At 45.8% G+C, this 23424-nt stretch overlaps 2 protein-coding genes across 11 annotated transcripts in view; both read right to left on the reverse strand.

Moving 5' to 3' along the window:
- Positions 1-16259, reverse strand: part of TEP1 (telomerase associated protein 1) — a 54690-nt gene extending 38431 nt beyond the window's left edge. Inside the window, exons 1-3 of one of the 4 annotated variants that reach the window (XR_004263775.1) lie at positions 7119-7271; positions 2253-2747; positions 588-767 (exon numbers count right to left, since the gene is read on the reverse strand). Coding sequence is in view for 3 of the 4 variants with exons in the window: in XM_032261277.1 (XP_032117168.1) it covers positions 588-767; positions 2253-2723 (651 nt within the window). In the remaining variant the exon portion in view is untranslated. Of the gene's footprint in view, positions 1-587; positions 768-2252; positions 2748-7118; positions 7272-16053 lie in introns of those variants that run through there. The other 3 variants (XM_032261277.1, XM_032261275.1, XM_032261278.1) reach the window with 3 other exon arrangements.
- A 131-nt stretch (positions 16260-16390) lies between these two features.
- Positions 16391-23424, reverse strand: part of KLHL33 (kelch like family member 33) — an 18629-nt gene continuing 11595 nt past the window's right edge. For all 7 annotated transcript variants that reach the window (XM_032261285.1, XM_032261282.1, XM_032261280.1 and 4 more), the window contains 3 exons: positions 19273-20197; positions 18997-19164; positions 16391-18908 (listed from right to left, as the gene is read on the reverse strand). In XM_032261285.1, coding sequence (XP_032117176.1) covers positions 18356-18908; positions 18997-19164; positions 19273-20197 — 1646 coding nt within the window. In that variant the 3' untranslated portion in view covers positions 16391-18355. The remainder of the gene's footprint in view (positions 18909-18996; positions 19165-19272; positions 20198-23424) is intronic.

The following is a 23424-nucleotide window of genomic DNA, read 5'->3' on the forward strand; positions in this document are numbered from 1 at the left end:
CAAGCACTTTGGGAGGCCGAGGTGGGTGGATCACGAGGTCAAGAGATCGAGACCATCCTGGTCAACATGGTGAAACCCCGTCTCTACTAAAAATACAAAAAATTAGCTGGGCATGGTGGTGCGTGCCTGTAATCCCAGCTACTCAGGAGGCTGAGGCAGGAGAATTGCCTGAACCACCAGGAGGCGGAGGTTGCGGTGAGCCGAGATCGCACCATTGCACTCCAGCCTGGGTAACAAGAGCGAAACTCCGTCCCAAAAAAAAAAGAAAATACAAAAATTAGCCGGGCATGGTGGTGCATGCCTGTAATTCCAGCTACTCGGGAGGCTAAGGCAGGAGAATCACTTGAATCCAAGAGGCGGAGGTTGCAGTGAGCCGAGATCATGCCATTGCATTCCAGCCTGGGTGACAGAGTGAGACTCCTTCTCAAAAAAAAAAAAAAAAAAGTGGGGGTATTAGTAAGTGAGAAATAAGACCTGGGTTGTATCCCTACTTTCCCCTTCCAACTGGGGAGGGGACCTGGTTCAAGTACTCGAACCCCAGCCTCCCCTTCACACCATTAACTTTTCCCCAACTCTTGAGCTTTTACCTTCTTTTCCTGAAGGACCTGGTCAGTAGGCTCCAGATGAGATTCACAGTCTCCAGAGGTAAGCCTCACAGCCAGATCCTCCACCTCCTCTTCTCCCAAGCTCAGACTATAAGATGGCATTTGGGTCTCTGCCACGTTCTTCTCTTCTGGCTTTTTCTCTTCTGAATAAAACCAATGACCCTGGGGACAGTAGTGGCAGTTATGAATCACAGCATGTATCCACAGCCCCTCAAACCTAGATGGATCTGAAGGCAGCACCAGGACATAGGAAGAGTCTACATCACCATTCATAGCACCTCTAATCTCCTCTCCCTTCACACACCAGCACTGATGTGTCCTGTCTGACTTAGTGCTCTCACAGACCACCTTGCTGTACTTAACCTTTGGAGCCTTCACCCACATGCTTCATGATCTGCCCCTTCTTTCATCTCTTCATTGATGTCATATCCTGGGAGCATGGGGCTCTTCACACACCTCTTAGGATATTAGTAAGATGTTTTGAAGGTCAGAAGAAAAAGGGCAAAGCCCCATATGAATTCCCTAGCAGCCTGGGGCTGCTTAACCTCTCTGAACCTCATTCACTACCACCTATCTGATAGGGCCACTGGGCAATTAAACGTAGTGATGTATGTAGGTATGACTGCAAATTGCAAAGCCCCAAATTAATGTAAGATGGCAGTAGCTGTAATCCTGGTAACAATCCTATGAAGTATATTTTCATTAAATTCACTTTAAAGGTAAAGAAATTAAAGCTCTAAAGGGTTAAGAGGTTGCCCAAGGTTGCATATTTTGTAATCGGTAGAGACAGAAGAGGGTTCAGATTAGTCTTGTCCCTCAACTGGAAACACAAGTATATAGAGAAGCAATGTGTGCCTATCTAGTGACTCTGAACTGTATACTAAATGCAGGTATGTAGATGTGTAAAAGTGGATATGTGTTTGCATATGCACACACAATTAAGTGGTCTCTGGTATAGACCCTGATAGGGCTGTTGGAAAATTAATTAGCAGATGTATCTCATGCCTGAGCAACATGGTAAAACCCCATCTCCAAAATACAAAATTGCTAATTGACTAATTGACTCTGCTGGCCAACATTATGCTGGCTCTCATGAGCAGAGGCTTCCTAAGGACAGGGACTGTTTTTCGTTGTGGTCTTTCAGGCTTTCATGTTTTTGAAACACAGTCTCACTCTGTCACCCAGGCTGGAGTGCGGTAGTGTGATCCTGCCTCCCAGGTTTAAGCAATTCTCATGCCTCAGCCTCCCAAGTAGCTGGGATCACAGGTGCACACCACCACAACCAGCTAATTTTTGTATTTTTGAGATTGGGTTTCACCATGTTGCCCAGGCTGGTCTGGAACTCTTGGACTCAAGCAATCTGTCTGTCTTGGCCTCCTAAAGTGCTGGGATTACAGGTGTGAGCCACCATGCCCAGGCAGAACAGGAATTGTTTTTGATCTACTGCACAAAATCTCCAAAGTAGATATGCAATAAAAGTAACGATGCTGGTGAAGATGGTCCTGCAGCAAAGGGCACCTTAGGGGAGGCTCTGAGGAGATAGCCAGACACAGAGCAGCACGGGGGGAAACTGAGACACTTGAAAGCTAGAGACGAGAAAATTCAACAGACACAGCTGGAGTCAAGATGAGTGCCTGGAGCTATTACCAAAGTTGCTTCCTGGACTGTCCCTGTGGCAGAGACGGGGGCCATGGGGCAGGCTGAAAGGCCTAGTCCCTTAGAGAAATGCTGAGCCCTACAACTTGGAGGCTCAGAGAGCAAGCAATTGCTGCTGTTCACCCAGTACGGATCAGCTTGCATCACGTAGGGTATCTGTAGATTCTGGAGCAAAGAGTTGGCAGACACAGTGCTCTTTAGACTAGGGAGGGTGGCTAGGCACCGGTTCTCCAAGGAGAGGATGTCTGGGTGGGCAGACACAAGTCCATGTGGTTTTTCCACGGTCTTCAGGTCAGGAAGCACGGCTAGGCACTGGTTCTTCAAGGAGAGGATATCTGAGTGGGTAGATATATGCTCATGTAGTTTTTCCATGGGATGCAAGTCAGGGAGCATGGCCAGGCAACGGTTCTCCAAGGAGAGGATGTCTGGATGGGCAGACAAATGCCCATGGAGTTTTTCCATGGCTGAAACTCAGCTAGCATATGCCTAGAAGGAGCGAAAGACAGGAGATGAGCACCTGGGTGCACTAAAGGTGTATCTGCATGAGAGCATATCTTCCTCATAGCCCTCCTGTGAATGCCAGTGATTTGCAAGTAGAAAACAACCAATGCTGTTTTTCTCAGGACTGGGTTCATCCAGAGAATATCCTAAGGGAGAGGGGTACGAAAAAGGTAAGGCAAAGCCTTAAGAGCAGAGAAATTAAGAAAAGGCTGGGCGCAGTGGCTCATGCCTATAATCCCAACACTTTGGAAGGTTGAGGTACAAGGATTGCTTGAGCCCAAGAGTTCAAGACCAGCCTGGGCAACATGGTGAAACCCCATCTCTACAAAGTTTTAAAAAATAAAAAATGTTGGGCAGAGCGCAGTGGCTCACACCTGTATTCCTAGCACTTTGGAAGGCCAAAGTGGGGGGATCATGAGGTCAAAAGATCAAGACCATACTGGCCAACATGGTGAAACCCCGTCTCTACTAAAAATACAAAAATTAGCTGGGTGTGGTGGCACATGCTTGTAATCCCAGCTACTTGGGAGGCTGATGCAGGAGAATTGCTTAAACCCAGGAGGTGGAGGTTGCAGTGAGCCAAGATCGCATTCCAGCCTGGCAACAAAGCGAGACCCCATCTAAAAAAATACTGCTACTAATAAAATAAATAATATTTTTTTAAAAAGAAAAAAAAAGGAATGGCTGGAGAGGAAGGGACATGCCTTCACATAAGAAAGTAAAGGAGACCCCCTCCATAGGACTATCAGTTTGATCTTTACTTAGTGGACGGTGTCTCACAATATAATCTGGACTCTGGGTTCTTAGCTACAGAGAAAAAGATACTTTAATCAAGTTGTCAATATTCACCACCTCAGCTTCCTTGCCTCCTGTTCACTCTTCAACCAACTAAATGGGATTTTGCCCCACCAGTTCACAAGTCCTCTTAGGTAACCAAGGAACTTCTTGTTTCTTCTGTAAATAAATACATCTTGGCCTTTATCTATTCCATCCCTCAAGCAGAACATTGTTGATTACTCTCATTAAAACTCTCTCTTCCAGGCCAGACATAGTGGCTGACGCCTGCAATCCCAGCACTTTGGGAGGCCAAGGCACCTGAGGTCAGGAGTTCGAGACCAGACTGACCAACATGGAGAAGCCCTGTCTCTACTAAAAATACAAAATTAGCCGGGCACTGTGGTACATGCCTGTAATCCCAGCTACTCAGAAGGCTGAGACAGGAGAATCACTTGAACCTAGGAGGCGGAGGTTGCAGTGAGCCAAGATCGCACCATTGCACTCCAGCCTGGGCAACAAGAGTGAAACTCCGCCTCAGAAATAAATAAATATCTTCCTTTGTTTCCTATGATGTTACTGTCCCGATTTTCTTCTTAAAACTATTCTGGCTATATCTTCCTAGGGATTCTTTGCCATTCCTTAACATCGATGCTCCTTGCAGTTCTATTCTAATCCTTTCACATACTTTCCTGGGGTGTTCTCACCCACTATGTGACTCCAAATAAGATTTCTATGCTGGCGACTCACAGATCTATTCCTGGACCTAGATCTCCCTTGAGCTTCCTATTTCACTTATCCATTTGCCTATTGGACATCCCCACTGGATGACCCAAAGGTACTCCAAATTCCACAGATCCTAAATGTATCATCCTTCTCCTTCTCCCATCTATGCCCCAAATCCATACCCCTTCCTTTGCCCCTGCTGCCTACTGAAGTTTGAAGTTAGACAGACTTGAGTTTGAATCCTTCTTTACCTTGGGATCTTGGTTGGGAAAGATATTTAAATTCTCCATGTTTCTAGGGTTTTCTCATTTATAAAGTTATGAAAAATGTTTACCTCACAGAGTTGTTATAGAAATAAATGAGAAAAAATACTAAGCACTTTGAGGATTGCTTGGCACTAAGTGTTCAATATAGTAGCTACTGTTATTTGTTACTATTATCCAGTAAATACCAAATCCTATTGATTCTACTTTCTCAGTGTCTCTTAAATCTATCCAATTCTCTCCATTCCTTCTACCACCACCTTTGCTGAATTTAGATTTGTCTAGAGCCACACATGGTTAGCCTGTAATCCCTGAGACTTGCAGAGGCTAAGGCAGGAGGATCACTTGAGCCTAGGAGTTTTAAACCAGCCTGAGCAACATAGTGAGACTTTTTTTTTTCAAAGCATGTTTCTTTATTAGCCCACTTGCTAATTGTTTCTCCTTACTGAAATAAAACTCCTGAAGGTAAGGGCTCCTTTGTCTTGCTCCTCTCTGCATCCTCAGCATCACACACAAAACCCGGCTTCTGGTTACCTCCCAGCATCATCTCTTACTAACACCCCAGTCTAACTCTCAGCACTCCAAGCTTCAATCATATAAATTCTATTTAACTTATTAACTGCCAAGGTAACTCTTGACTTTGGGCCTTTGCACAGGTAGATCCCTGGAACAGTCTTTCTTTCTTCCACCAACACCACCTCTCCTTTATCAGACCAAATGCTACTTCCCTCTCACTCGACAGGCTTCAGTTTCATCATCAATTCCTCCAAGAAGGCTGTGCTGACACCAAGCCCCAGTCTGGTTTAGGTGGCCTTCTCCTTGTTTTCACAATACCCATACTTGCCTTATCATAGAGCACATCACCTGTTTGTCTTTCTTCCCAATAGACTATTAAGTTCCTGAAGACAGAGACCCTTTTAGCCTTGTTAACCATTGTTCCCACAATTGCTGGTCAGTGGGATTCAGAGGCGTTGAGAATCTAGTAAAAGCTATGGAGCTTTTTCATAGAAAAAAAAAAAAAGAGTATATACTGTTTTGTGCTCAATTTTCAGTGTCTATGAAGCCTATTTATGGATCCCCCAAGATCTCCACAAACTGCAAATTAGAAACCTCTGCCTAACAGAATGCTTGAATTATACCACCAGGAACCTATTTTCTGCCGAGTGTGGTTGTTCACACCTGTAATCCTAGCACTTTGGGAGGCTGAGGCAGGAGTATCACTTGAGCTCAGGAGTTCAAGACCAGCCTGGGCAACTTAGTGAGACCTCTATTAAAAAAAAAAAAAAAATGTATATTCTTATTTATTTGGACAAAGGCTAATTTCTCATTCATATGTAAATATTTTAGGAATATATTGCTAAGTCAACCACTTAAACCTAGTGTGAATAAGCTTAGGGACAGGGAAATAGAACACTTACAAGAAGACCTGAATGACTAACAATCCAGGACTAAAAAGGATAACAATACCCCACTGGACGTCAGTGTGACAAACACATCAAAAATGATGGCTTCTGTGTCCTGTACACTTTGCTCATGTCTTTGCCCTATATAAGCCCCCAAGGAAAGGAGTGGGGAACCTCAGAATTGACTCAGATTCTTTTAAAGAGATCTCAAACCAAAAATAGACAGAAAAATAAGGACAGTTTATTTTTTTGCATCCTGGAATTTTTTAAAGGAGATTCAACTGAACCACAAATGAAGAGATAGAGTTCCCTCCTCACTTCCATCTCTAGAAGTAAACATTGCTAACAGTTTTATACTAACAGTTTCACACTTTCTATGCATATACAAATATGTGCCTTCACTATCACCATTGCTTTTGCTTTACACAAACAGGATCATAGGTTAGACACTATTCTGCACTTAGTATATCTCAGAGACCTTGCTGTGGTAACACATTAACCCCCTTTTTTTTTTTTTTTTGAGACGGAGTCTGGCTCTGTTACCCAGGCTGCAGTGCAGTGGCATATCTCAGCTCACTGCAATCTCTGCCTCCTGAGTTCAAGAGATTTTCCTGCCTTAGCCTACCGAGTAGCTGGGATTACAGGGGCCCACCACCACGCCCGGCTAATTTTTTTGTATTTTTAGTAGAGAGAGGGGTTCAACATGTTGCCCAGGGTGGTCTCAAACTCCTGACCTCAGATAACCCACCTGTCTCGGCCCCCCACAGTGCTGGGATTACAGGCGCGAGCCACCACGCCCAGCCTCCACCTCACTCTTTCAAGTGTCTGTACGGTAGTCCAGCACATTTAAGCACAGCCTAGGTTTCTATTATTACAAACAGTTCTCATATTAGCGTTTCTTGGTGACAGCCACTGTCCCCTTCCAATAGCCACATAAGGCAGAGAAGTAAGAGGGGCTTATTCTCACGTGGTCTCTATTTCTGCCCCTCCCTCTCCCTCAGCCTTCTCCTCTCACATCCCCTTTCACGCAACGTGCACTCCTTCCCCTTCCCGGAGCCGCCGGGAAGGGCCGCGTGGATGCACTCCCAGGTGAATCTCGGGTGGTTCCTAAGCGTCCCCGCCAGGCCCTTCCCACCCGCTCTCAGCCTCCGAGCCCAGCGCCCTAGACCCAGGGCCAGGGCAAGTTCTACCTGCGCTCGGAGCCACCCTTAGACTGCGACCGGAGACTTTGGTGCCCGACCTAGGGCGTCCGATTCCCGCAGCAGGAAGCAGAAACTCAGTTCCAGGTCCTGCCGGAGGGAAGGGTGGCAACCAGGGGAGGAGCCGGATGCGGATCTGGGAAGAGAGAGCGCGGGCGGAGACGCACGGGTCGGGGCGGGGCGCAGAAGCAGCTGGGCGGGCTTTGAGCCCAGGGTCGGGAGACCACCTGCCAGGCCGGAGACGCGAATGCCCAGGACCTCTGCAGACTTTTCTGGGGCCCGAGTTTAGTTCGTTGTTGTTTCCCTTCCTGATCCTATTTTCTCCTGTCCCTAAGACGTCCCCCTCTACCAAACTCGTCTTCTCTGGCTAATTTTCGTCTCCTTTCTATTATCTCTTCAAAACACCTTTTCTTGGAAAAGATTTCAGCATATTCGCTGCCTATCTGTACACTTCCCTTTTCTAGTATCAAAGACGGTCAGACTCGATTCATCCTAAAGTTCCTTTGAGAATACAGAATTAAAAGGATACGGAATGTCCAAAGCAACCGCCTGTAGCCAAGGGTAGACATCAGTCAGTCAAAGTTCGCTGAACTGAGAGCAAGTCCCTCCCCTCCTGCTGATCAGAAGAGAGATCTGCAGATCACACAGAATCTGTCTGAAACCATCCTGAATGACTCATGCTGAACTCTTTCCAGGAAGATGGAACTAGGCCGCCTGTAATCCCAGTACTTTGGGAGGCCGAGGCGGGTGGATCACGAGGTCAAGAGATCGAGACCATCCTGGTCAACATGGTGAAACCCCGTCTCTACTAAAAATACAAAAAATCAGCTGGGCATGGTGGCGCATGCCTGTCATCCCAGCTACTCAGGAAGCTGAGGCAGGAGAATTGCCTGAACCCAGGAGGCGGAGGTTGCGGTGAGCCGAGATCGCGCCATTGCACTCCAGCCTGGGTAACAAGAGTGAAACTCTGTCTCAAAAAAAAGAAGAAAAAAAAAAAAAGACAAGTGACCCTTAGGTTAATATGCTAGCTTCATAAAGAGAGGACCGAACATAGTAGCAGGAGAAATACGCTTTCTGCGTATAAAGCAGATTCGCTGGCTGGGCGCGGTGGTTCACGCCTGTAATCCCAGCACTTTGGGAGGGCGAGGTGGGCACATCACAAGGTCAGTATATCGAGACCATCCTGGCTAACATGGTGAAACCTTGTCTCTACTAAAAATACAAAAATTATTATTGAGGACTACATTATTAGAGACCTGAAAAAAAATACAAAAATTAGCAGGGCGTAGTGGTGTGTGCCTGTAATCCCAGCAACTCCGGGCGGCTGAGGCAGGAGAATCACAACAGGAGGTTGCAGTGAGCCGAAAACGCGCAATTGCACTCCAGCCTGAGCGACAGAGCAAGACTCCGTCTAAAACAAAACAAAACAAAACAAAACAAAAGGGCCGGGCGCGGTGGCTCAAGCCTGTAATCCCAGCACTTTGGGAGGCCGAGGAGGGTGGATCACGAGGTCAAGAGATAGAGACCATCCTGGTCAACATGGTGAAACCCCGTCTCTACTAAAAACTACAAAAAATTAGCTGGGCATGGTGGTGCGTGCCTGTAATCCCAGCTACTCAGGAGGCTGAGGCAGAAGAATTGCCTGAACCCAGGAGGCGGAGGTTGCGGTGAGCCGAGATCGCGCCATTGCACTCCAGCCTGGGTAACAAGAGCAAAACTCTGTCTCAAAAAAAAATTAGCTGGGCTCATTGGCGCACACATAGTCGCAGTTACTCCGGATCGTGCCACTGCACTGCAGCCTGGCGCCTGGCGACAGAGCGAGACTCTTTCTCAAAAAAAAAAAAAAAAAAAGATTAGCTGTCTTCTGGAAAATATCATTGCTTTCCTTAGCAGGTATCCTTGCCTCTCAGGTAACAGCTGAGCTTCGGCTCAGAACTGAGTTACTGCCATGTTGGCCAGGCTGGTCTGGACCTCCTGATCTCAGGTGATTTGCCTACCTCTGCCTCCCAAAGTGCTGGGATTACAGGCGTGAGCCACCGCACCTGGCCCTCACTTATCTTTAAACTTTGTAATTGCCTAATTCTTAAAACAACATTGATACGAGACTTTGGGGTTGTTTTTTTTTTTTTTTTTTTTTTTTGAGACAAGAGTCTGGCTCTGTTGGTCAGGCTGGAGTGCAGTGGTACGATCTCAGCTTACTGTAACCTGTGCCTCCCGGGTTCAAGCGATTCTCATGCCTCAGCCTCCCAAGTAGCTGGGACACCAGAATCTAGGCTTGGCTTACCATTACCCTTGGAAGATTATCAATTTGTACTTTAACTGTCAAACTGTACAATGAGTCACAGGAATCTAGGCCATCAGTATACCTAAGGAAATTTTATAAAATTACCCTTTTCAGCTGGGCGCAGTGGCTCATGCCTGTAATTCCAGCTCCTTGCGAGGCAGAGGCAGGCAGATCACCTGAGGCCAGGAGTTTGAGATCAGCCTGGGTAACATGGCAATACTCCATCTCTACCAAAAAATATAAAAATTAGCTGGGCATGGTGGGGCACACCTGTAGTCTCAGCTACTCAAGAGGCTGAGGTGAGAGGATCACTTGAGCCCAGGAGGCAGTGAGCTGAGGTCATGCCACTGCACTCTAGCTTGGGTGAGCCCAGCTGCATAAAAATTTAATATCGGCTGGGTGTGGTGGCTCATGCCTGTAATCCAAGCACTTTGGAGGCCAAGGCAGGTGGATCACCTGAGGTTGGGAGTTCAAGAACAGCCTGACCAGGCTGGGCGCGGTGGCTCAAGCCTGTAATCCCAGCACTGTGGGAGGCCGAGGCAGGTGGATCACGAGGTCAAGAGATCGAGACCATCCTGGTCAACATGGTGAAACCCCGTCTCTACTAAAAATACAAAAAATTAGCTGGGCCTGGTGGCGTGTGCCTGTAATCCCAGCGACTCAGGAGGCTGGGGCAGGAGAATTGCCTGAACCCGGGAGGCGGAGGTTGCAGTGAACCGAGATCGCGCCATTGCGCTCCAGCCTGGGTAAGAGCGAAACTCCGTCTCAAAAAAAAGAGAATAATCACATTAAAAACAAAAACAGGGGCCGGGCATGGTGGCTCAAGCCTGTAATCCAAGCACTTTGGAGGCCAAGGTGGGCAGATCATCTGAGGTTGGGAGATCAAGACCAGCCTGACCAACATGGTGAAACCTCGTCTTTAAAAAAAAAAAAAACAAAAACAGGACACCTGATCTCAAAAAGGATTTTAGTCCTGCTTTTGGATGGGGTGAAGCAGGGGTAATTGGAAATAAAATTTGGATTTCAAAATATTGAACTTGGAGCCAGGTGTGGTGGCTCACGCCTGTAATCCCAGCTCTTTGGCCAACATGGTGAAACCCTGTCTGTACTAAAAATACAAAATTAGCCAGGTGTGGGGGCACATGTCTGTAATGCCAGCTACTTAGGAGGCTGAGACAGAAGAATCACCTGAACCTGGGAGGCAGAGGTTGCAATGAGCCAAGATTGCACCACTGCACTCCAGCCTGGGCAACAAGAGTGAAACTCCGTGTCAAAAAAAAAAAAGTGAACTCAGAACACTTTAATGCCTTGTAGGAAGAATGAAAATAATATAGGCATTGAGATAATCAGGGAAAAACTGGAATACTTGGCCACAATCCAAGATATGGGTGAAGACAGTATATTACATATATATACACACAAAAATATATATAAAAATTTTTTGAGATATATTTTATTTGAGATATATAATATATAATTTTGATATTACATATTTTTATTTTTATATTTTATATACATATAAAATATATAAAATTTGAGAAATTCCATTTCAAGATATGCATATATATTCTATATATGTATATATATATGTGCGTACATATTGTATATATATGTGTGTATATATATGTATATCTTGAGATGGAATTTCACTTTTGTTGCCCAGGCTAGAGAGCAGTGGCGTGATCTCAGCTCACTGCAACCTCCGCCTCCCAGGTTTAAGCAATTCTCCTGCCTCAGCCTCCCAAATAGCTGGGATTACAGGATGCCACCATGCCTGGCTAATTTTTTGTCTTTTTAGTAGATACGAGGTTTCACCATGTTGTCTCGAACTCCTGACCTCAGAGGCAGTACACTGGCCGCTGATCTGCCCACCTCTGACTTCCAAAGTGCTGGGACTACAGGTATGGGCCACTACGCCTGGCCAGATAGTATATTATGTATTAAAACATGGTTGTTTAAACATGCATTCTGGAGTCCAACAGATTTGTGATGATTTTTTATTTTTTTATTTTTATTTTTTGAGACAAGAGTCTCAAAACATGTGCCACCACACCTGGTCCAATGGATCTGTGTTTATATCCTCCTCTGCTACTGACCAGCAGGGTGACCTATGCTGCAGAAGAAAATAAGATTTGTAATCTCATCAATCCTGAATGGGGCCAGAGAGTGGTCCTTGAGTCTGCAGTAAGATCAGATGATGATAATGTAGCAAAGGGGCCAGGCTAGGTTCTCCATTTGAAAAGTCTCACCTCAGTCTCATTCTCATAACAATCCCTGGCTCAACACATCCTAATAAGTGAGAAAAACTGTCCGAAGGAAGAACCCACTACCCCTTGCTCTGGCTGAGCTTCTTTGAAATTCAAAGCTATTGGCATTACAGCAATTGGATGTTAGATTTCTCAAGACCATGTCTCTAAATCTCCAATACCTGCTCACTGCTCCCACTTGTAGAGTCCAAGTATGAGTTTCATGGATAAAGCTTGCCTCTCAAGTGGAGATGGAGCTATATTAGAGAATGGGCATAATAAAGTCCTTCTACTAGTTTAAATACATACTCAACATTTACAAACTATTGTGTGAGTTTGGGCGAATTAACTCCTCTAATCTTCCAGTTTTCTCATCTATAAAGTGGGAATAATAATAGCACCCACTTTTTATAGGCTGTATTATCATTCAAAGTAGATAATATACATAAAGCACTTAGCATATCATCTGGCATATAGCTAGCACAAACAATGATAGCTATAATCTAAAACAATCTAGGCTGGGCAAAGTGGCTCACGCCTGTAATCCTAGCACTTTGGGAGGCTGAGGCAGGTAGATACCCGAGGTCAGGAGTTCAAGATCAGCATGAACAACATGTTGAAATCACATCTCTACTAAAAATATAAAAATTAGCCAGGTGAGCCGGGCGCGGTGGCTCAAGCCTGTAATCCCAGCACTTTGGGAGGCCGAGGCGGGTGGATCACGAGGTCAAGAGATCGAGACCATCCTGGTCAACATGGTGAAACCCCGTCTCTACTAAAAATACAAAAAATCAGCTGGGCATGGTGGCGTGTGCCTGTAATCCCAGCGACTCAGGAGGCTGGGGCAGGAGAATTGCCTGAACCCGGGAGGCGGAGGTTGCGGTGAGCCGAGATCGCGCCATTGCACTCCAGCCTGGGTAACAAGAGCGAAACTCCGTCTCAAAAAAAAAAAAAAAAAAAAAAAATTAGCCAGGTGTAGTGGTGGACTCCTGTGATCCCAGCTACTCTGGAGGCTGAGGCAGGAGAATCACTAGAATCCGGGAGGCAGAGACTGCAGTGAGCCGAGATCACACCATTTGTGCTCCAGCCTGGGCAACAGAGTAAGACTCTGTCTCAAAAATAAATAAATAAATAAATAAAACAAGCAGTTCTTACTGTCTGTAATGAAACAGTTGGCTTTCATTAGTGACAGTTTGCTTGAAAAGTGTGTATTGGGGCTCAGATTGTCTACCTGGTAATGAGTCAAACTGATGCATAGTTCTCTAACTCAGTTGGAATCCAGATGAATCTGCTTCCCTGTCTCAGGAGCACATCAGGCTGGAGTAGCTTGCAACCTTCGATACAGTACTCATGGTCTCAGGAGCTTGTCACTGTAGTACACTGGCCTCCTTGTTTGGCATCATTTAGCTCTCTGATCTAAGACGATATGTCCAGGGAACTTGATTTATAGATTACCAAGCCACACTTTTCCAAATGTGCCTAGAGGTCCTTAGGACTACCCCAAGGTCTGGGGCTCATGAGCTATAATAACACTGTGGTGTTTACAATACCATTATGGTGCTTATATGGGTTAAGACATTGGAATGCAAACTGGTTGAAGGACTTACTCGTGATTACAAAGCAACAACTGAATTGAAACTTGAAGCCAAGTTACTGATTCTAGCTCAGTATACTTTCAAGGCTATACTTTTTTGTCATTTTTCTAATATTATATTTGCCTGTTCTTTTTTTTTTTTTTTTTTGAGACGGAGTTTCGCTCTTGTTACCCAGGCTGGAGTGCAATGGCGCGATCTCGGCTCACCGCAACCTCCGCCTCCTGGGTTCACGCAATTCTCCTGCCTCAGCCTCCTGATTAGCTGGGATTACAGGCACGCACCACCATGCCCAGCTAATTTTTTGTATTTTTAGTAGAGACGGGGTTTCACCATGTTGACCAGGATGGTCTCGATCTCTTGACCTCGTGATCCACCCGCCTCGGCCTCCCTAAGTGCTGGGATTACAGGCTTGAGCCACCACGCCCAGCTATTTGTCTGTTCTTACATTGCTATAAAGAAATACCTGAGACGGGGTAATTTATAAAGAAAAGAGGTTTAATTGGCTCATGGTTCTGCAGCCTGTACAGGAAGCATGGCAGCATCTGCTTCTAGAGAGGCCCAGGAAGTTTCCAATTATGGCAGAAGGGAAAGAAGGAGTGAGGCATCTTACATGGCAGGAGCAGGAGCAAGAAAGAGAGCGAGGGAGGAGGTGCTACACACTTCTAAACAACAAGATCTCACGAAAACTGACTATCAGAAGATATGAAATGGTGCTAAATCCTTCATGAGAAACCACTCCCATGAACGATCACCTCCTACCAGGCCCCACCTCCGACACTGGGGATTACAATTTGACATGAGATATGTGCAGGGACACAGATCTAAAACATATCAAATAGGAAATACAGATTATTATATTCTGAATCAGCTATAGTAATATACCATAATCATCTCTCTCTCAGAGAATAAGACTATAATCTTACCTCTAATGATATATATGTATGTTTATATCTACACATAAGTATCTATCTATAATTTTTTTGGTAAGTGTTTTACCAGAAGCTGTGATAAATTCACACTTTTTCACTTAGGGCCCCTTGATCTCGAGGGCTAGACAGAATTTAGAATGTAGTATGTGATCCTGAAAGAGTGATTACGACTGTCCTGTCTGTAGACCTAACCTGTGATGTTTGGCTTAGGCTGCCTGTTGGTCCTTGTGTACATGAGAGACTACTTTCATGAACAGCCTTCCTCTTCATTACCTAGACTGTGTACCACATGCCTTTATTTCCTAAAGCTGTGTAACAAAATGTTTGAATCACATGATCTCTGAAACCTCTTCATTCTATAATTCTATTAATCTTTCTATGCAATTTTTCTTTTATTCATGGGATTCTCACTATGTTGTCCAGGCTGGACTCAAACTCCTGGGCTCAAGTGATCCTCCCATCTCAGCCTTCCAAGTAGCTGGAATTATGGGCATGTAGCACAGTGCCTGGCAGTTTTTCATTCTTTTGATTGGGCATTGTTGCTGCTACAACCCAGAGTGTCTGTCTGGGTAAATAATGATTCTTGGTTTCGCAGCTAGTGAAACCAAGAATTTCATATAACGTTTGCCCTTCTATTTTTTTTTTTTTTTTTTAAGAAGGGGTTTCACCATGTTGGTCAGGCTGGTCTTGAACTCCCAACCTCAGGTGAATCTGCTCGCCTTGGCCTCCAAAGTGCTTGGATTACAGGCGTGAGCCACTGTGCCCAGCCTTTGCCCTTCTATTTTTTTTAGAAATCTTCCTATTAATTTTTCATATATTATCATTATTATTAATTTGAGACAGTCTCACTCTGTCACCCAGGCTGCAGTGCAGTGGTGCAATCTCAGCTCACTGCAACCTCCATCTCCCTGGTTCAAACAATTCTCATGCCTCAGCCTCCCAAGTAGCTGGGATTACAGGTGTGTGTCACCACGCCGGCTAAAAATTTTCCATATATATTATATTCAACATAGAAAAGATTGGGAGAAGAGACTAAGTCGGTTTTTACTTCAGTAGTCCAGTATTACATGATGAGTCAAGTGAAGAAAAAAAGATAAGGGAGAATAAGCTCAAGATGATTCCAAAGCTTCAGGTCCAGGAAACAGGGAAATGATAGTGCCAATAAAGCATGATGAATCTGAACTAAGGATGGTGGTACATCTAAATGGAGGGACCGAAAAAAATCAGACCGGAACCCAAGTGAATCATCAAGGTTGGAGGCAGAGGAGAGGTGAGCTTCCTGACAGGGAGCATAAAGCAAAGGAAAAGAACATAGGCAACCCAGGACTAGGCACAGGAGACAAGAGATACAGAGAGTCCCACACACTTACTTGTACTAAATCAACAACCTGCATGACCAGTCCTACTTAGTACCTGAGTCAATCTTGGAAAGATAAGAGAGGTAACAGAAGTTTCACCCTCACCAAAAAAGGGGGTTAAGAGTGTAGGGGGAGCTGTTAGAGAGCATCTAGAATACCTTGGCTTATCTGATTCACCAAAGGTAAGAATCCCAGGCCTCTACACAGTCATCAGACCAGCCTTGCCAGGTGCCCAGTCTGTATGCATGGTTTCTGTCCCAATTCCTACTTCTCACTTCACTTCCCTTCTGGGGTTGAAATGCTACCCTGATATTACCCTATTCTTAGTCCACCTGGCTGAAGCCCCAGCCTGTTACCTTGCCTATATTCAGTCCCTTCTCACTGATGAATGGACTATTGACTAAGGTCCTCCTTCAAGTCAGAGATCTCCTCTCTCCTTACTCAGGATATGCAGTTTTAAAGATAAATAATGAAAGTCAGAGCTTACTGCAATGAACCACCCTCATCCACAAACCTGTGGATCCTTGGCTATCAGCTCCACTTGGGATGAAGCCATATCCCCTTGGACACTTTGATCTGGCTTACGAGAAATAAGAGAAGGTCCATCCAGGAGAGTGTGCTATGTCTAAAGCCGGGAGAAGAGAAACTTTAAGGGTAAGAGCCAGTTTTCAAGCCAGTCAGTTCCTGCAGAAAGATGAAAGAGAATGAAGATGGCCACGGATTGTTAGATTTGGTAAGAAGTAGGTCACAGTGACAGTGGAGGGAGATGATTTCAATCATGTGGTAGAGATAGAAGGCAGATTACAGGAATTTTATTTTGAATGCTTCTTATAGTAGAGAAACTCGAAAGATTCAATCACTGTGAAATCTTTATTTAAGCCTGTCTTTAGGTACAAATCACAAAAAAATGTTCATAGAAGTTCATCCAATTATTATAGCTTCTCATCTCCTTCAATTTCCTTCTTCCCTTTCTTCCTTCTTCCTTTTCTTTTCTCTTAGACGTCCTACTTACCCTTTCTCATTTGCGACTACATTCCTAGTCTAGCTTAAATAGAGACACAGAAAAATCCTTACTAAAATAACAAAATCTACAAATAAATAAATAAAATGCATGTCGAGTACTTCTGGGGCCAGAATGAAGAAGGGTACAAGGGAGGCTCCATCATCACTCTTAGAAACATGAAAATCTTAATAAACAATGGTAATAGAAAATCAACCTACACATAAAAACCTGACCCTTTTTTGCTCTCAGCTGTCCAGGCTGCAGAAATGAAAATAGCAGACAAGAAGGATACAGGTGAGTGGTACAGTGGGGGAATATAAAGTCATTAAGTGAAAGCCATTATCCTCAGGAAGGCTCCAGAGAACAGGCTAGGTGGCAAAAGCAGCAGAATTATCTGAAGAACCTCTGGAATACCAACTTCCCCTTTGCTATGGAGAAACAGGGTACGGCATGCCTCACTTCTCTGTGTTTCGAATGCATTTCCCCTTCTGAGACTTCAGGCAGCCTTTAAGATCCAGTTCAAAATACACTCATCGGATGACACCTTCCCTAACAGAAGCCCTTCTGGGCAGAGTTCCCTGCTCCATCCTCTGGGCTCTCACAAGACTTGTCCATATGTCTAAGTCCACTCAAAACTTGTATTTGTTTACGTCTATCTGCTGGTCAGGGGCTCTGTGACCTTGGTGCCTCCTACAGTGCCTGCCACAAAGTAGGTGATTAATAACTGTGTGAGGGAGAAAGAAAGAAAAAAAAAACGAGGGATAGTGGGGAGAGCAAGATGGAGGAAGAGAGAAAGAGGATGCATCTGACCACCTTCCCTGGCCAAGAAAAAGGGAAATGAATTTAAAAATAACTCGGGGGAAAAGGGACTGAAAGGGGGAAATGACTTTCCTGAGTCTTGTCTGCTTCTCACTCTTCTCTCTGCCACATCCTCTCACCACTTGAGATCTCACACAACAATGGTCTCGTTTTCACTCCTGATTCCTCAAATTGCCCAAAGGGAAAGCAAGAAGCCAGACAGCATTCTGACTTCTTCCATCCCATCTCCTCAAATCTCAGATCATGTTTTCCGCTGTGGGCCTCTCCCCACTTGTCCTCTGCCCCCCTCATCTTCCCCACACACCACTCCTGTCGCATGGCCCTGGAGGACCCATCAGGCCTCTCAGGCTGCTGTGCCATCCATGTCCAGGTGGGAGCTTTTGCCTCAGAAGGAAACCAAGAGGCTCTCAGGGGCGGCCTGTGGTGTCTCAGCTAGGAAACACTAGACCAGGGCTACAAAATTACCTGAGAAAGAATATTGTTAAGAAGGGTTAGGCATCCCAGGGATGGGAGAGGAGAAAGGAGCAAGTTCTGGGGAAAAAAGAGCGCTGAATGATTTACAGTCCTTCCTCCCACATTCCTCAAACTCTTTCATGGATGGCCATTCTGCATTTTTCCCTTGATCCATGGGTCAGAACCATTTACCCAACTGTCCTCTCATGATCTCTACACTTTGACTACTGAAGCTTCTCAACTCTCTTTCCAACCAGATGCACTTTCCCTCCCAAGAATCCCTCAGCCTTGTGGAGTTGCTCCTGGCTCTCCTTTCCTTACCGGGATATTCAGCTGCCTCCCCTTCCCCAATATGCTTTCCCCGGGAGTTCTGGAACCACCATTTCCTCAATGGAGATCAAACGTACAAAAGCAGTTTACAATGCACAGCATGAGAATAAACTACTGCCAAGAATAAAACCTTCCTTTCTCTCCCATGATCTCTGTCCTTCTCCCAGATGATTTCTTACGCCTTCCTCCCCCATACACTGTTGCTCCCTCTTCACCCGGCAGGCTTGGTTTGGTGCGGGTTGGGAACCAAAGCTGTGTGCTGCACAGTGGGCAGTGTCAGGATGCAGGCAGGCATCTCAGCCCGGGGCCTTGGCAGAGTTCCCAGGCAAAGCCATCGGCCCAGGCCGGGAGAGTAGGCATGGATAAGGTGGGAGAGGGCATAAGTACGGTGACTGTAGCCCCCCAGCACCAGCAGCTCCCCCTGCAGCACAGCACCTGCAGCCCCCACATGGGGGGAAGGTAGAGGTGCCAGGTGAGTCCAGCTATCAGTCCTTAGTTCATAGGCCTCAAAACTCAGCAGGTCCCCAGTCTCACCCAGCCCACCTGCCACATACAACCGCCCACCCAGTGCAGCCATGACATGGCCAGCCCGAGGTACCCCCATAGGGCTCAGAAATGTCCCTGGCTTCTCAAGTTTGGGGTCGTAGTGCAGCAGTGAGGCCAGGTATTGGCCAGTCCCACCACAGCCACCGCTCACATACAATCGGCCCTCCAAAATGGCAGCTGCGTGGGCAAAACATGGTGCTGGAAGTGCAGGTGCTGGCCTAAGGGAAAACAGGACAAGATAAGGCAACTAGCATCTTCAACTCTCCTTCTATTCCAAGTCTCCTAATCTATCCCTTGCCTGCTCACCTCCAGACATCGAGCTCAGGGTTGTAGGTCTCCACAGAGTCCAGGGCAACACCATTTTGTCTTCCACCTAGGGCATAAAGTTGTCCATCTAGTGCCACCAAGGGGAAAAAGCTTCGAGCCTGGGACAAAGGAGCCATTTCCTCCCAGTCCTCTTGATTGGGCTCCCACCTGGACGTAGGCAAGAAGAGTGACTCTGTGTGGTTGGCTAGGCCAGCAATTTCTCTCCCTGCCCACCTTGGGGCCTACCACATCCTGCCCACTCTTAGAAGCTCATACCTGAGAGTTGAAGCCAGGGTGTTGGAGTGACTGTAGAAATCTTGTCCCCCACACACATAGAGTTCACTTCCTGCCAGGCTCGCGGCCCCATGCCGGAAGCGTCCTGGGGCAGGCAGGGCAGGCAGCTGTCCCCACTCCACAGTTCGTACAAGTCCGATGCCACAGCGGAAGGCTCGGGCCCACCACACTGCTTGGGATGGTTGTCTTAGGGCCATGTCTGGTCTCAGCCCATCCCCGCCAATCACTACCAGTGCCCGGTCAGGCTCCCTCCGTCTCTCTTGGCCTGGAACATCAGCCTCTACCATCAGCTGGTGCAACAGATCTGGGGTCAGGGGTGGAGGTAGCCCGGCTGCCCGCACCCTTCGCAGCTCCCTGGTGGACATGCGGCCAAAGCGGACGCATCGCAGCAGGGCCTTGGCCTCTGACTCCTGGGTCTCGGGGTTGGCAGCTAGCCAACACCGTGCAGCCACAAAGGCCTCGAACTCCTCCTGCACATGGAGCTCATCACTATCCAGAAGCTCAGCCAAGCAGGCAGCTGGTAAAGAAGGGAAAGCACGGCACAAGGCTACAGCAGGCAGGTGGGTGAGGAGGTAGTGACGGGCTTTGCTCCAGAGCCTCTCCAACCCAGGGGCTTCCGCCATGGGGAACAGGGCCAGGCAACGGGCGGGGCTGAGGCCCTGTGCCAAGCCTTTCTGACACAAATCCAGGCAGGAAGAGCTCTGGTACTGCAGAGCAGCCTGAGCAGCTCTCAGGAGTCCTGGCCACCTTGCCCGCACAACTCCAGAGTAAGCAAAAGAGACAAGGAGTTGCAGGTCCCGGGTGGAGATGGTTCGCAGAGACACCTCTGTGCCCTTGGATTCCCTCATCCCGCTCAGGAGCATGGCCCCAAAGAACTCACTGCCGCAGGCCAGGGCTGCTCGGTGCACTGTAGGAGGGCAGAAGAAATAGAGGAGGACTCAAAGTGTTGCAAGACCTATAGGCACTACCCCAACTTGGCACCTCGAGCTATGGCCCTTCAAGCCACCCACTGCTACAGGCCAAACTGTGGTGTGCATCAGAATACCATGAGTAGTTGTTAAAATGTGGGTTTCAGTGGCCCACTCCCAGAGATTCTGATTCTACAGTTCTAGACAGAGACTCTAGAAATTTGTATTTTAACACTTCAAGTAACCCTATGTGATTCTCATGTTAGTGGCCTGAAGACACTTTGATAAATATTGCTTTAGTCTTTTCGATCAGGTCGGTCAGAAAAAAAAATCTGAATGGATCGCGTTGAGAAGCATTTGCTAAGAGGGGCACAAAATAAATGGAAAAGACCAACACGCAACTTATATAGGTCTCTCTATGTTATGCACAAAATAAAATTCTTTACAATTTCAAGAACCAAAACTGACAACTATTCTGTTAGATTTTGCTGGGAAAGTGGCACCACTTGGGAATGGCTGTAATCCAACTTCATCTAATTACTGTCTCTTCTTGCCTAAGATTTAGTCTTTAATGTTTTCCATTTGTCTCAGCTTTTCTCTGCATAACCCTCTCCTGATCTTGGTATAATTTATAGAATCATGAGATCTGAAACTTGAGACCTTCAAAATAACCTAAGTCAATTATTCCCTTTAAAGTAAGGGAACTGGCTGGGCGAGGTGGCTCATGCCTATAATCCCAGCACTTTGGGAGGCTGAGGTAGGTGGATCACTTGAGGTCAGGAGTTCAAGGCCAATCTGGCCAACATGGTGAAACTCTGTCTCTACTAAAAAAAGACAAAAATTAGCTGGACATGGTGGCAGGCACCTGTAATCCCAGCTACTTGGAGGCTGAGGCAGAAGAATCACTTGAACCTGGGAGGCGACAGTTGCAGTGGGCTGAGACTGCACCACTGCACTCCAGCCTGGATGACAGAGCAAGACTCCACCTCTAAATAAATAAATAAATAAAATAAGGAAACTGAGTTGAATCCTAGAGAAAGGACGTGATTTATTTTCCATTTCCATGTGGGCAGATCATCTCCATCCACTGTCACTGATGTCAGGCTTCACTAAGCATGCTGGTGTACCAATGCCTTGGTTATGACAATGAAACTGTCCTGTTAACATGTACTGTTATACAATTAAACCTCATACTCCACATCACCTATGGATTATTCTGGCCAAAATATTTAACTTGAATCTATTCAACTCTTTAGATCTAAAGTCAAGTTTATAGGAAGTTGAAAGGCTAAAGGAACAAGTTAGGCAAAATCACAAGGGGAAGAAAAATATACAAATCTAGAAAATGGAGCATTTTATAGGTTAACCTTCTTTTTTCTTATAGATAGGGTCTCACTCTGTTGCCCAGCCTGGAGTGCAATGGTGCAGTCTTGGCTTACTGCAAACTCCACCCCCTGGGTTCAAGTGATTCTCGTGCCTCAGCCTCCGGAGTAGCTGGACTACAGGTGCGCACTACCATGCCTGGCTAATTTTTGTATTTTTAGTAGAGACAGGGTTTCGCCATGTTGGTCAGGCCGACCTTGAACTGATCTGCCTGCCTTGGCCTCCCAAAGTGTTGGGATTACAGGCGTGAGCCACCACACCGGGCCCAGGATAACCAATCTTACACGTTACTGTTTTTACCAATCAATATATCAAGTAATAAAAAAGGGGAAGGAGGACTGTACTGGATTAAAGGAAGCTTAAGAGACATACAACTGAGAATAGCATAGTCCTTGATTAATTCCTGGGTTGAACAAACTCATTCTAAAAAATGTTTTTTGGACAATTGGGAAAATATAAATGTGGACTAGGTGATATTAAGAAATTACTGTCCAGGCGCGGTGGCTCATGCCTGTAAACCCAGCACTTTGGGAGGCTGAGGCAGGTGGATCACCTGGGGTCAGAAATTTGAGAGCAGCCAAGCCAACACGGTAAAAACCCCATTTCTACTAAAAATATGAAAATTAGCTGGATGTGGTGGTTCACGCCTGTAATCCCAGCTACTCAGGAGGCTGAGGCAGGAGAGTCACTTGAACCTAGGAGGTGGAGGTTGCAGTGAGTTGAGATCATGCCATTGTACTCCAGCCTGGGCAACAGAGCAAGATTCTGTCTCTAAATAAATAAATAAATAATAACTATTAATCTTGTTGTGCATGATAAAGGTATTATGGTTATGATAAAATGTCCTCTTTGCTTTTTTCCTTTCATACCTAGTCCCACAGAATTGTCCTCTTTTAAAGAGATGCATACTCAAATATTTATGAGTAAAATTTCATGAATTTACTTTAAACTTCAGCAAAAAATAAAATAAACAGATGAAATAAATATAGTAAACAGTTGTTAAGTCTGGGCAATGGGTGTTTGAGTGTTCATCTTATTCTTTGCTTTGGAAATTGCTTTATAATAAAAAGGTAGGTAGGAATGCCGCTAGAAGTCCTTATAGGCAGGTCACAGAGGCCCAGGCTGTTTAAGAACTCCATGCTGCCTTGATCAACTGTGGCATGTGTGCCTCTCCCAAAGGGCAGGTGTTGTTCATATGACCTTCCCTTGTCTTTTAAGCAGTAGGTAGTGGACTGGTACTTCCCAAGTAGTAAGCCTCAATGATAGATTTCAAATATATATTGTCTGATAACATCTACATTCCTCAAAACAAGCTAAGCCATCTCAGCTTCCATATCATCAATCAACCTGTAGTTCAAAGCCAACCCTGAAAGGGCTCACGATCACTTGTATTCACCTCTTACTCATTACTATTCCCTAGGATTTTAAGTGACAGGTTCCCAACCATTAAGTAGGAATGTTTCCTAGGGAAATAAAAGCAGTGATACAAGTATGCTTAAATTCAAAAGCCTAGTGAGAATTTTATAATTACAAACATTTAAATCACCCCTCCATCTAGTGCTATCAGAAATGAAAATAAAGACCTTTGGAGTAGTTTTCCTTCTAGGAGTCCCAGAGGCACTTTAGATCCCAGTCACTCCTCTAATGAGCAGTAGCTATGTAACTCTGGACAAGTCTTGGATTCTGATTTTTTTTTTTTTTTTTTTTTGAGATGGAGTCTCGCACTGTCACCCAGGCAAGTGCACTGGCATGATCTCAGCTCACTACAATTTCCGCCTCCAGGGTTCAAACAATTCTCCTGCCTCAGCCTCCCGAGTAGCTGGGACTGTAGGCATGCGCCACC

This window comes from Sapajus apella, unplaced genomic scaffold, assembly GCF_009761245.1.
Source record: "Sapajus apella isolate SASKATOON/1434 unplaced genomic scaffold, GSC_monkey_1.0 scaffold122, whole genome shotgun sequence".
NCBI lineage: Eukaryota > Metazoa > Chordata > Mammalia > Primates > Cebidae > Sapajus > Sapajus apella.